At 43.5% G+C, this 14239-nt stretch overlaps 1 protein-coding gene across 1 annotated transcript in view; it reads right to left on the bottom strand.

The window, feature by feature from the left end:
* The window catches only part of LOC126278200 (uncharacterized), a 483044-nt gene that overhangs the window by 104604 nt on the left and 364201 nt on the right, over positions 1 to 14239 (bottom strand). Inside the window, exon 8 of the mRNA XM_049978165.1 lies at positions 1110 to 1364. Within this exon, the coding sequence (XP_049834122.1) occupies positions 1110 to 1364 (255 nt within the window). The remainder of the gene's footprint in view (positions 1 to 1109; positions 1365 to 14239) is intronic.

The following is a 14239-nucleotide window of genomic DNA, read 5'->3' as shown; positions in this document are numbered from 1 at the left end:
CCGCAACATCGCAGATACCCATAGGCCCTTGCTGAATGCTTACGAAGACCTGACACTGAAGAAGGGCCGTCCAATCTCCTGCCTGCCTGTTGGCCGCACACAGCTGTGAATCCTGCAGTGTTGGAACGTGCGGACACTCTCATTGGAGGTGATCGATGGATCACAACGAAACACCCACTGCTCAAATGGACATACCTGCCGATACTGTTGACACAATCGTCCACCAGTTAGTGAACTCAGACGCATGTGCCCACTTGGTTCCTCGCCTTCTAACAAAAGAGCACAAAGAGCAGCGAAGGACCCTGTGTGTGGAATTGATTGCGCGTTCCGAGACTGAGGGTGACAATTTTTTGTCGAACATCATTACAGCCACGCGTGATTGGCCGAGCGGTCTCGGTCGCTGCATTCATGGCCTGCTTGGCTGGTCCTGGCGGAGGTTCAAGTCCTCCCTCGGGCATGGATGTGTGTGTTTATCCTTAGGATAATTTAGGTCAAGTAGTGTGTAAGCTTAGGGACTGATGACCTTAGCAGTTAAGTCCCCTAAGATTTCACACACATCTGATTTTGAACATTGTTACAGGCGATGAAACATGGGTTCACCAGTTCTAACCAGAAACCAAGCGGCAGTCCATGGAATGGTGCCCCACCACCACTACTCCAAAGCAAAATTTCAAAGTCGCACTGTCACCTGTAAAGTCATGGCGACAGGGTCTGAAGGGATTATTCTGTTTGATGTTCTCCCTCAAGCTGTAGCAATCAATTCTAAAGTGTACTGTGCTACCCTCAGGAAACTGAAGAAACGACTTCAGCATGTTCGCCGCCACAAAAATACAATCAAACTTCTTCATCTCCATGGCAACACAAGGTCTCATCAAAGTCTGCGCACCGGGGAAGAGCTCAAGAAACTTCAGTGAACTGTTCTTCCTCATCCACCCTACAGCCGTGATCTCGCACATTCCGATTTCTCTCTGTTTGGCCCAATGACGAATCATGTCGATGATATGGTGTATTAGAATCTTGAATAAAACCAACCTGCTTCCAGAAAAGAAATGTTTTTCATTGCTCATTGGTCGCCTCTCGCAGAGGTTCTCCCTGGCGCTGCGACTGACCTGAGCGCGGTGGCCTCCCGGACGTGCATCTGCAGGGTGAGCACGGGGCCGGCTGAGAGGAAGCTCTCGGTGGGCGAGCAGGGCCTGGAGGCGTTGGCGCGCAGCAGCGCGTGCTCACACGAGCGCGGCGACACGTCGCGGCAGAAGCGCGCCAGCAGCGTGCCGTTGCCGTTGCCGTTGGCGTTGCCGTTGGCCGCAGGGGCAGCGCCGCCTCCTCCTGCCGGGAAACGCACCTTATCCTTCTTGTCTTGCTCGCTGCAAGACAGACACGCCACCCGTTTGCTAGCTACTCTCTGCAGCCTCCCCCGATGTAGCTAGCAAAGGACATGGGACCACGCTGCTACGACCGTCTGTACATAAGTTCGCCACAGATACCTTTACATCCAAATCAAACAAAACATTTTGCTACATTTCTACACATGAGTTTCAGAAATTTTGACATTTGATCGATAGAGCTTTTTTCGGATTTATTAAGTTTTGATAGACGAGTGCATGGTCTCTTATTACAATACGTTATAAACATTCAAATGTTACACACAAACAAAGAGAAATACATTACATAACTCTGAACACAACATTTGATTTCAAATATTAATATGTCTTCTGGTTCATAGTTTCCAAGGAACAAACTATAATTTGCGAATAAAAGGATGATTGGCCGCCATTAATCATAGTCCTACACTACACTGGAATAGAGTGGTCTGCGAATGTTTGTTTCACATACAACTCGAAACGCCAGATCTACGTGAAGCAATCACTGCTGGATATCTGATGATCGATAAATTCCGAAACGCATCGTACGAGTTCATTCCTTGCCTCATGTTCGAATTTTGCGATTGCGACTCAGTGAGCCTGAATGCAGAACTACTGATGGTTATAATACTGGTAGCCTGCCTCCGGCATGACTTTATGTCACATTTATATCACATATTATTCAGGCTATAGACTGAACACGATCTTAATCACAGGATCATACGCGTACTGTCATGCTCAGAAGTATCACTGTCCAATGCGGTGTAGCGTGGCTAGGATGCGGTTCTCGGCTGGTCATAGATGTTATACACTGAAGAGCCAAATAAACTGGTACATCTGCCTAATACCGTGTAGCACCCTCGCGAGTACGCAGAAGTGCAACACGACGTGGCATGGACTCGACTAATGTTTGAAGCAGTGCTGGAATCAATTGACACCTTGAATCCTGCAAGGCTGTTCTCAGGTCCATAAGAGTACGAGGAGGTGGAAAGCTCTTCTGAACAGCACGTTGCAAGGCATCCCAGATATGCTCAGTAATGTTCATATCTGGGGAGTTTGGTGGCCAGCCACTATGTAGCAATTCTGGACCTGTGGGGTGCCGCATTGTCCTGCTGGAATTGCCCAAGCGCGTCGGAGTGCACAATTGACATGAATGGATGCAAGCGATCAGACAGGATGCTTTCGTACGTGTCACCTGTCAGAGTCGTATCCAGACGTATCAGGGCCCCACAGCACTCCAACAGCACACGCTCCACACCATTACAGAACCTCCACCAGCTTGAACAGTCCTCTGTCAGCAGGGTCCATGGAATCGTGGGGTTGTCTTCATACCGCTACACGACCATCCGCTCGAAACAATTTGAAACGGGACCCGTCTGACCAGGCAACGTATTTGCAGTGATCAAGAGTCCATTGTAATTGTGCTATAGATAGTTCCGATGCCACAGCGTAGGTGCACGCTTGTAGGTTGGAACTACGAGAGCGGACGAACTACGCCAACCACAGCACCCTCTAGCCGACGCTGTGAAGCTCAACAAGCGCCGCTCTACTCCCTGCCCATTTGATAAAGAGCAGACGACCTAGCAACTTAGCTTCTACTTGTAGGAGGGCTAGCCATTATAGACTTTGCCTTTGTAGCTTTTAGTAACTGTTAGCTTTGATACATTAATGGCTTCGCACCTACGTGCTCATCTGTACCAACAGTTAAGTAATGTGTTTGTATATGTTTATACTCCAGTAACGGTGCTTTAATTTTACTTGCAGTACCGAAGTGCTTTACCTCACCTGCTCCTACTCGCTTCCTTCATTCGGCCTATTTTACAGATCTCAGGAGCAGACCCACGCGCCGCCTTCCAGGTGGGATACAAAAATCGGTATTGACGGGCCCTGGCGAGCCGTAAAGCTTTATGCCGTGTAGTCTTCAATGGTACATAAGTGGATGTTTTGTTTAATGTTTCGCACGCTGACACTTGTTGATGGCCCAGCATTGAAATCTGCAGCAGTTCGAGCAAGGTTTGCGCTAATGTCACGTTCAAAGTTTCTCTTCAGTTGTCGCTCGTCCCGTTCTTGCAGGATCTTTTTCCAGCCGCATCGATGTCGGAGATTTTATGTTTTACCGGGTTTCTGATATTCACGCTACACTCATGAAATGGTGGTACGGGAAAATCCCAACTCCATCTCTACCTCGGACATGCTGTGTCCCATCGATCGTGCGCCGACTGTAACACCATGTTAAAACTCACTTAAATCTTGAAAACCTGCCATTGTAACAGCAGTTATCTATCTAACAATTGCGCCAGACACTTTTTGTCTTATATAGGCGTTGCCGTCTGCAGCATCGTATTCTGCCTGTGTACATACCTCTGTATTTGAATAAGCATGCCTATACCAGTTTCTCTGGCGCTTCAGTGTTCCATTCCTGCCCATATCGCAGGGTTGCCCTCTTGTCTGTCGGCGACACTGGATTATTCTGTGGTATCCGGTGGTATGGGTGCTTTGTCAGTTATAGAGCCGCCTAATGCTGCCTCTGTTGGAGCAACAGGTTGCTTCGCATATAGGCAGGTGTTGTGCAGTACCTGTTAGAAAAATCCTGTAACAAGTTTTGCCAGTGGCAGCACTGTCCAAACCAGTGCTGGTAGCAGGAGCAAGATGTAGTCAGTGAAACTGCCAACACTCTAATACTAGTGTTTAACTAAGGCTTTAATGTTACTTTCCGTCACAAACTAATTGCTTGACGTGACTCGTAACATTCAGACACCTTCCTGGGCTAAAAAGCCAGAGAAGCGGGTGAAGACAGACCGCGGGCAGAAGTTACACCATAGCTACCGTAGTATCAGGGTGATTCCTCGTGTCGATAGCGAGTCAAGTGGCCGAGGGCGTAAAAAAACTCGACGCAGCAGAAAGCTGCAGGCGTCACCGCCTGGATGGCCCAGTTACCACGCACTGAATTGTTGTAGCCATGTGACCGGACCGATGCAGCAACGAAACAAATACGTACTGTACCAGTATAAATGACTATCATTTTTATTCAAAGGGATAGTAATGTGGCAACCACCCTACGCCAGGTGAGCGAGGCGTCACGGTTCTACGAGCAGCCGCCTCTTGGCATACATTAACTGTGGGCCTCCAGCTAGCTCTGAGTCCGATGGTGTGCCAGTGGGACATCCGCTGGTGTACTTTGAACTGATGCCATCCTTCTGCCCCCGGAGGCAGCTGTTCAAGACCAGGGTGGTGCAGCTCTTACGGCCACCTCTGCCTGTGTGGCAAAGTACCCAGAAGATATGATCAGATGTCAATGTATCTTCGTACAGCGTACGTCCCATCGGCAGGTATGTAAACGGTTTAGAGCTGCATTTTCTGTGACAGGTACAACGGCCACCAGAATGTATTAATTTTGTCTACTTTGATTCGGTCCCTTTTTTCTGCATTTGCAGATATAGAGACTGTACAGTGTAAACACCATCTTTTGCAACTATAAAGAAAGTCTTGGTAAGACCAAACGCGTTTCACTTAATTCTAAAGTATCTACAGGGGTCATTGTAACTAAATGAGGTTTTTCTTTCAGCATTTTATTTGCTAAAATCGTGAACAGTTTTCATGCCTTGACATACAAGTGCAAGCAGTATTAATTCTTACCGTTACTCACGATTTTTTGTTGTTAACGGCATTCTTCCTGTTCTTCCATTATATAATAGTGAGTCAGGAGGTTAGGTACATGCTTTGAGGGGTGATAGTATTAGTGACTCTGAATAAAAAACTTCATATCGACTTATGCCCTTCACCGAATGATAGAACACATTTAATATCACTTAAAAGGAATACAGACGTCTCAAAAATGAGATCGACAGGAAGTGCAAAATGGCTAAACAGGGATGGCTAGAGGACAAATGTAAGGATGTAGAAGCTTATCTCACTAGGGGTAAGATAGATACTGCCTACAGGAAAATTAAAGAGACCTTTGGAGAGAAGAGAACCACGTGTATGAATATCAAGAGCTCAGATGGCAGCCCAGTTCTAAGCAAAGAAGGGAAGGTAGAAAGGTGGAAGGAGTATATAGAAGGTTTATACAAGGGCGATGTACTTGAGGACAATATTATGGAAATAGAAGAGGATGTAGATGAAAACGAAATGGGAGATACGATACTGCGTGAAGAGTTTGACAGAGCACTGAAAGACCTAAGTCGAAACAAGGCCCCCGGAGTAGACAACATTCCATTAGAACTACTGACGGCCTTGGGAGAGCCAGTCATGACAAAACTCTACCAGCTGGTGAGCAAGATGTATGAGACAGGCGAAATACCCTCAGACTTCAAGAAGAATATAATAATTCCAATCCCAAAGAAAGCAGGTGCTGACAGATGTGAAAATTACCGAACTATCAGTTTAATAAGCCACGTCTGCAAAATACTAACGCGAATTCTTTACAGACGAATGGAAAAACTGGTAGATGCAGACCTCGGGGAGGATCAGTTTGGATTCCGTCGAAATGTTGGAACACGTGAGGCAATACTGACCTTACGACTTATTTTAGAAGAAAGATTAAGAAAAGGCAAACCTACGTTTCTAGCATTTGTAGACTTAGAGAAAGCTTTTGACAATGTTGACTGGAATACTCTTTTTCAAATTCTAAAGGTGGCAGGGGTAAAATACAGGGAACGAAAGGCTATTTATAATTTGTACAGAAACCAGATGGCAGTAATAAGAGTCGAGGGGCATGAAAGGGAAGCAGTGGTTGGGAAAGGAGTGAGACAGGGTTGTAGCCTCTCCCCGATGTTATTCAATCTGTATATTGAGCAAGCAGTAAAGGAAACAAAAGAAAAATTTGTAGTAGGTATTAAAATTCATGGAGACGAAGTAAAAACTTTGAGGTTCGCCGATGACATTGTAATTCTGTCAGAGACGGCAAAGGACTTGGAAGAGCAGTTGAACGGAATGGACAGTGTCTTGAAAGGAGGATATAAGATGAACATTAACAAAAGCAAAACGAGGATAATGGAATGTAGTCAAATTAAATCGGGTGATGCTGAGGGAATTAGATTAGGAAATGAGACACTTAAAGTAGTAAAGGAGTTTTGCTATTTAGGAAGTAAAATAACTGATGATGGTCGAAGTAGAGAGGATATAAAATGTAGACTGGCAATGGCAAGGAAAGCGTTTCTGAAGAAGAGAAATTTGTTAACATCAAATATAGATCTATGTATCAGGAAGTCGTTTCTGAAAGTATTTGTTTGGAGTGTAGCCATGTATGGAAGTGAAACATGGACGATAACTAGTTTGGACAAGAAGAGAATAGAAGCTTTCGAAATGTGGTGCTACAGAAGAATACTGAAGATAAGGTGGATAGATCACGTAACTAATGAGGAGGTATTGAATAGGATTGGGGAGAAGAGAAGTTTGTGGCACAACTTGACTAGAAGAAGGGATCGGTTGGTAGGACATGTTTTGAGGCATCAAGGGATCACAAATTTAGCATTGGAGGGCAGCGTGGAGGGTAAAAATCGTAGAGGGAGACCGAGAGATGAGTACACTAAGCAGATTCAGAAGGATGTAGGTTGCAGTAGGTACTGGGAGATGAAGCAGCTTGCACAGGATAGAGTAGCATGGAGAGCTGCATCAAACCAGTCTCAGGACTGAAGACAACAACAACAACAACGTTATTCTTGAATAACTTGAAAACCTCACCATCCAGCGAAAACGCGTCGCAGTACAAAATTAAACTATATTAAATATGCTACAAAAACGTCCTATTCATTTTTTTCTCTAAAACTAATGAATGGTTTGTGCGAAGAGAGGGGGAGAATGTTGAAAAACTCTTCGACGCGCATGCGCTGTAGATAATGAAGTTTTTGTAGGCCAATTTGAGGTAGTATATTGAGGTAGCCAATTGAGGCGAACAGTTTGATACGGGATACTTGTGGGCTATCAAGTCGGGAAACTACCTCAAACTGGCCTACAAAAACTATGTAACCTATAGCGCATGCCGGTAGACGGAGCTCTTCAACATTCTCGCGCTCTCTTCGCACAAACCATTAGTTCTAGAGAAAAAAATGAATAGGACTTTTTTGTAGAAAATTAATTAGGCTTAATTTTACGGCGACACGCTTTTACTGGAGGGCGTGGTTTTCGAGTTATTCAAGAAGAACGTAAAAAAGTGATATTAAATGTATTCTATCTCGGAAACCATTCGAAATAGGGCATACGTCCATATGAAGTTCCTTGTTCAGAATCACTTATACTATTTTACCCCTCAAAGCATGTACCTTTCTTCTTGGCTCAACCTGCATATATACAGGGTGGTCCATTGATCGTGGCTGGGCCAAATATCTCACGAAATAAGCGTCAAACGATAAAACTACAAAGAACGAAATTTGTCCAGCTTGAAGGGGGAAACCAGATGCCGCTATGGCTGTCCCGCTAGATGGCGCTGCCATACGTCAAACGGATATCAACTGCGTTTTTTAAAAATAGGAATCCCCGTTTTTACTATATATTCGCGTAGTACGAAAAGAAATATGAATGTTTTAGTTGGACCACTTTTCTGGCTTTGTGATAGATGGTACAAATAGGTACGGTCCTTCCTTTATCATATAGTTATTAACAAATCGAGTTTTCAGCTCTAGGTACTTTTCATTACAACATTCGTACACGTATTTAGTAACATTGTACGAGGACTCTACTCATATTACGTGTTCATATTTTACATTAAAATTTCTCTTTGCTTATAACTGTCACACCGAAAACACATTCTAAGTATTTCTATTTGAAAATCAATAATTGTGTCCAGACCTATGTTAAAATGATTTACAGAATACATTATATAAAACATATGCACAAAAAGAAATAATATTAAATCGCCAATCTTATTTAAGACAAAAACGACTACATGTGCAACGTATGAACTTCTGTTAGAAAAAGTGCAACTTCACAACACTAGTAAATTTTGACAAATTTCAGTTAGATATTTATTTATATTTATTTACAAAAAACACTAAGAAACGAAATTATACTACGATTTCAGCTTAGCCTTTTAATAAATGATGCCATGTGTGTAGTAATTGTGTCATTTGGGATTGCAGCTAGTAGCACTTTCTCGGAAAGGTGATGTTTAATTCATACAAAGATGAGAGTGAAATGATGAAGTAAGTATCAATTTTAAAACGGTCACCGACAAAGCAATTAACTTCAGAGAGAGGGAGAGCAGAGATTGGTTACAGGCTCACTTTTCATGTCTTTCTGTGAGAGCTTAACATCTGTTGTTGGCGAAGAAATTAGAGATATAAAAATGACTACTGTAGAATTAAACTAAAATGTAGCCTGGCAAGTGATACTACGAAAAACATTTAATTATTTACTGAAATCTCAAACTCGTACTTGAATTTCACAGAAACCACGAAAAGCGTATTTTCATCAAAATTTTGACGTTGAGAAAAGAATGACTTCGAACTGGATAAGACAGCGGATTTGAGTTTGGCGTGAGTGGGATTCCGATTCTCATCCAGCCAGTTTCCCTAAGTCGCCTGTGGGGGATGCTGGGATGCGTCCTGTGGAAGGACACGCTCGACATCCTTCACCGACATTCCCAAATCCTACGTTGTGCTTTGCCTCTTATCGTTTAATCATCGACAGGGCGTTAATCCCTGATCTTTCTTTTTGTTCAATAAGGAAAGTTTAATTGTAAGCAATCGACTAGAGGTAGCAGTAAGTGTACTTTGAAATCTTGGATTAATCGCTAGCCATTGGAGAGAAAGTGTAATGTAATGGGGAGGGAGAGAGGGAGGGAGAGTGGGGGAGAGAGACCGCAGTGACTCGAGAGTGCCACTAGCTGCATTTTTCCGCCCTCATGACCAGTTTACAGTGGCGCAAGAAGGGTAATTGGCATCGAGAACAAACTTCTCTTTCGGCGCCCCCTTTTCCCGCCCATATCTCCCCGTTTTTCGTTTAATCTTACTTCTTAGCCTGTATATTTGTTTATAGAGATCGGCACAACGTTACAATGAAATAAAAGGTACATATGTCGCTGATACGATATCAAATCTGGTAAAACACTCAAACCAAAAACGCTCTCTTTGCAACAAAATAGAAATTTTTCCGTCATGGTTTCATTGATCAGTGAAAGACATAGAGACCAGAAAGAGTCATCTTTAAAATATACTCTTTACACTTTCGTTGCAGTGGCTGACTTGGCGTAACGGGTAGCCGAAAAACAAGGCAAGCACTTTAAATGTTTCCATCGTTGTTGACGATGGCATCTGGGGGAGACGGAGGCGCAATGTACTTTACTATGTGAAATGTTATACACTTCATCAGCCTGCACTTTACTGATGTTGATAATATATACAATGTACATTTCATCATGAGATATATCTGTGTGCAATAAAAGTATCTTAAGGGTGCACGAGGCGTAATATTACTCGTATTTAACAAACAGCAATAAGCTAAAAACCTAAAAAATGAGCGTTATAACTAATTTAGCACACAGCCACTACTATTCAGAATGTAACCTCCAGCAAGGCGTTTCGGAGTTAGCCTCCCATCATCTGGCTATCTCTGTTCACTCTTCATCAAAATTCACTTAAAAAGCACCTACAGACAAAAAAAAGTCAGACATAGAGTCCTCGTCTTACTTAAAAAACGCTACCAACAGATACTCAATTCCGTTAATTGATATAATCGCCCATCCACAAAAGCGTGTTTGTCCTATAGCTGTTATACCAATCACACCAGCTTCAAGTCCCACAAGATGCCTTCCCGTGATCCGCTGACTAGTTCAGTAAATAAGTATACGGCTCCAACAGACCGCACTGAGCCTTCAGCCGTCGCACAGCGTGTTAGAAGAGACATGAAGGGACAAATTACCAACTATTACCTGCCCAAAACCGCTCGCATACAGTGAAGTAACAAAAGTCGTGGGATACCTCTCAGTGTCGTGTCGGAGCTCCTTTTGTCCGGGGTAGTGCAGTAATTGGACGTGGTATGATCTCAACAATTCGATGGACGTCCCTTACAGAAATACTGAGCCATGCAGTCTCTATAGCCGTCCATAGTTGCTGAAGTGTTGCCGGTGCAGTATTTTGTGCACGAACTGACCTCTCGATTACGTCCCATAAACGGATGGTCTGGGGGCTAAACCATTCACTTGAATTATCCAGCATGTTCTTCAAACCAGTCTCGAACAATTATGGCACTGTGACATCGTGCATTGTCAACTTAAAAAATTCCACTGTTGTTTGGAATGATGAAGTCCATGAATGGATGCAAATGGTCTCCAAGTAGCCGAACACAACCATTTACGCTCACTAATCGGTTTAGTTGGACTACAGGACCTAGTCCATTCCTTGTAAAACACAGCCTACACCATGTTGGATCCACCATCAGCTCGTACAGTGCCTTGTTGATAACTTGGGTCCATGGCTTCGTGGGTTATACGCCACACTCGAACCCTACCATCAGTTCTTACCGACTGAAATCGGGACTTATTTGCCCTGGCCAGTGTTCTAGGGTTGAACCGATACAGACAGGAGCAAAAGACAGACGCTGCAGGCGATGTCGTTCTGTTGGCAAAGGCATTCGCGTCGGTCGTCTGCTTCCATAGTCCATTAACGCCAAATTCACCGCACTGTCCAAACGAAAACGTTCGTTGTATGTCCCACATAGATTTCTGCGGTTATTTCACGCAGTGTTGCTTGCTGTTAGCACTGAGAAGTCTACACAAACGCCGCAGCTCCCGGTCGTTAAGTGAAGGTCGTCAGCCAGTATGTTGTACGTGGTGAGAGATAATGCCTGAAATCTGGTATTCTCGGCGCACTCTTGCCACTGTGGATCTCAGAATACTGAATTCCTTAACGACTTGCAACATGGAATGTCCCAAGCGTCTAGCCCCACCTACCATCCCCCGTTCAAAGTCTGTTAATTCCCGCCGTGCGGCCATAATCGCGTCGGAAACCTTTTCACATGAATCGCCTGAGTTATGAATGACAACTCCGCCGATGAACTGCCCTTTTGTACTTCGTGTACGCGATAGTACTGCCATCTGTATACCTGCATATTGCTTTCCAAAGAGTTTTGTCACCTCAATGTATGCCGTATTAATGCTTAGCTTAAAAAAGTTCCAGTACGCCGTTGGAGAAAGTATTGCCACTGTCGCCCGTTTGTACATTAGGTACGTTATTCAATCCATCTCGGTGAAGTGCTATTTCAACACAGTGTGCATTGCGTGAAATGAAATGTGTAGGACAGACGGGGAGAAAATTTCGGAGAAGGTGAAAGGATCATGCAGACGCTTTTACATTGGGTAATTATGGTAAACCGAAGGTTGTTCCACTTATATCTGAGACTAGTTATCCGCTAAAAGATGGAGAAAACGATTTATGGGTGATGCAACTAGACAGGAAATCGGCAAATGACAAAGACAGATTCTATAATGAACAGAAACGGCTGAAAGTGGTAATGCTTCCTTCAACGGTATTTGATTCTTTTGTAAAGTTAATCTTAATGCGGTGGATGCGAGCAGTTTTGCATAGGCAACGATTCGGAAGCTGTCTCTTTGTGTTTCTTCTAACATGCTATGGGACGGCTGATGGCTCAGTGTAGTCTGTTAGAGTTGTATTATACTTCGTTACTGAACTAACCAGTGCACAGTGAGGCAGCTGATGGGGCTTGAAGCTGATGTGACCGTTATTACCACTGTAGGACAGCAAAGCTTTTGTAGCAGTGCAGTAATATCATCAACCGTAACATAGAATCTAGTGTTGCCGTTTTTAAAGCAAGACGAAGACTTTACGTCCAAATAGTTTTACTTTTTTTAATTTTAAGACGGTGTGCGGTTTTTAAGTGCATGTTTCGTGTAGGGTTAACACAGACAGTCAGATAATTGGATCTTGTCTCATGCAACGCCTTACTGAAAATTATATTCCTAATAATACTCGTTTTTAGTAAATTAATGACAACGATTATCTTCACAATTGTTACCTCGTTACTAAACAATCGTAAATTTTACTACTCCATATTTTATTCACGGGAAGTCGAAGTTTATAGTTCATACACTAGTTAATTGGGACTGTAAGGTCTCCAATGGTGTGTAATAATGATAAAAATAATAATAATGATAATGATAGTAATATCAGGGGTCCTCCACTCTGCAGCAGTTGCCCTGTATCCCCATTCGCCAGCTTTCACGATCATGGCTGTCTCCCTCCTTCAGATCTCTCTTTCTTATCATTCCAGTTACTCCCGCTCTCGATATTAATCTCGGCCATCCTGGCAGCGACTATTCCAGGATTGCTTCTGGCTATCTTCCTCGTTCCAATTGCCGTGCATGGCCATACCGCTGAAGAGGTCTATTCCCAATTCTTTGCACGACTGGTTGTTCCATCTCCGTTATTTCCTTAAATTCATTATTTCTTCTCAGCTCTGAATATATCCCCACTGTCCTCCTTATTCCACGCATCTCTGTTGCCTGTACTCTACTTCTCGTTCGTTAAGGAAGGAAGGAAGGAAGAAGGGAAGGAAGGAAGAAAAATTGGGTTTAACGTGCCGTCTACAACGAGATGGAGATGGATCTCAAGCTCGGATTGTGTCGGAGATGGGTAAGGAAATCGGCCGGCCCCTTTCTAAGGAACCATCCCGGCATCTGTATGGGGCGATTTAGGGAAATCACGGAAATCCTATATCTGGATGACCATGCGTGGGTTTGATCTGTCGTCCTCCTGAATGCGAGTCCAGTGTGGTAACCACTGTCCCACCTCGCTCAGTCTCTGCCGTTCTCCTAGGGTCCATACTTCTGCACCGTATGTTAATATACTTTCCACCACTGCTTGCAGAAACCTCTTCTTTGTTTCCTTTGATATTGATCGGCCCCACAGAACTTTATAACTGCTTGTATTGCCTGCTGGATCCTGCATTCCACATCTTCTTCATGGGTTCCCGAGGAATGGACAATCGATCCTTGGTATTTAAACTAGTCTACATTTTTAATAGCTCCTTGTCGCAGTACTGTTTCCCTTCCATCTCTTCCCACTACTGGATATTCTGTTTTTCTCATATTTATTCTAAGTCTGCCTCGTTCAAATGCTTCCAATAACTACTTTATCTTAATATTTGGCGTTCTAATTTGTATGGTCAGTATGTGATCTTCGGCAAATAATACTGAGTAGATAGTACCATGCTGCAAAGGAAACTCCATACGTCCGCATGACTGATTCCACTGTTCAAATACATACTGCACACACATTTTAACAGAGCCGGCGACATGCCGCAATTATGTCTAAATCCTTTCTATATTTGGAATGTCTCACTCAACTTTCTCCCTACTTTAAATGGTGCGTGCGATGTTTGGTACATTCTTTGAACTTGGGATATCTGCTGTGCTTCTACACTTAAATACTCCATCGCTTCTCATAGTCCGTTGATGTGTACAGATTTATACTTTTTTTTTAAAAATCCACAGATGCACTTCCTGACCATTAGAATACATCTTCTCACTTATTTGCCTAAGGGTAAAAATATGATCCGTACAAGATATTCCAATTGTGAAACCTATCTATTCCTTTCACATCTTTCCCTTAATGTCATTCTCCAGCCTGTGTTTTAGTACACCGCTAAAATGTCTGCTGATAGAACCCTTAACACCAATTCCCCTACAGTTATTTGGATGCTTCTTTTTTCATTTTTTATAGGTAGCAGATATGTATGATACACGCCACTCTTTTGGCATTTCCTCTCCCTCCGCAGTCTAATTGAACAATTTCTATAAATGCATCACCGTTTGAGGGGAGTCATGTTTCCACAATTGCATCACAACTCCTCCTGGTCGACTTGGCTTTCCATTTCTTGCCTTTTGCAGCATCTGTTTTACCTCTTCCTCTAGTATAGGTTTATAT

Source organism: Schistocerca gregaria, chromosome 1 (assembly GCF_023897955.1).
Source record: "Schistocerca gregaria isolate iqSchGreg1 chromosome 1, iqSchGreg1.2, whole genome shotgun sequence".
Classification (NCBI taxonomy): Eukaryota; Metazoa; Arthropoda; class Insecta; order Orthoptera; family Acrididae; genus Schistocerca; species Schistocerca gregaria.
The sequence above is the reverse complement of the archived record's forward strand: the minus strand, read 5'-3'. Positions and strand labels throughout refer to the sequence as shown.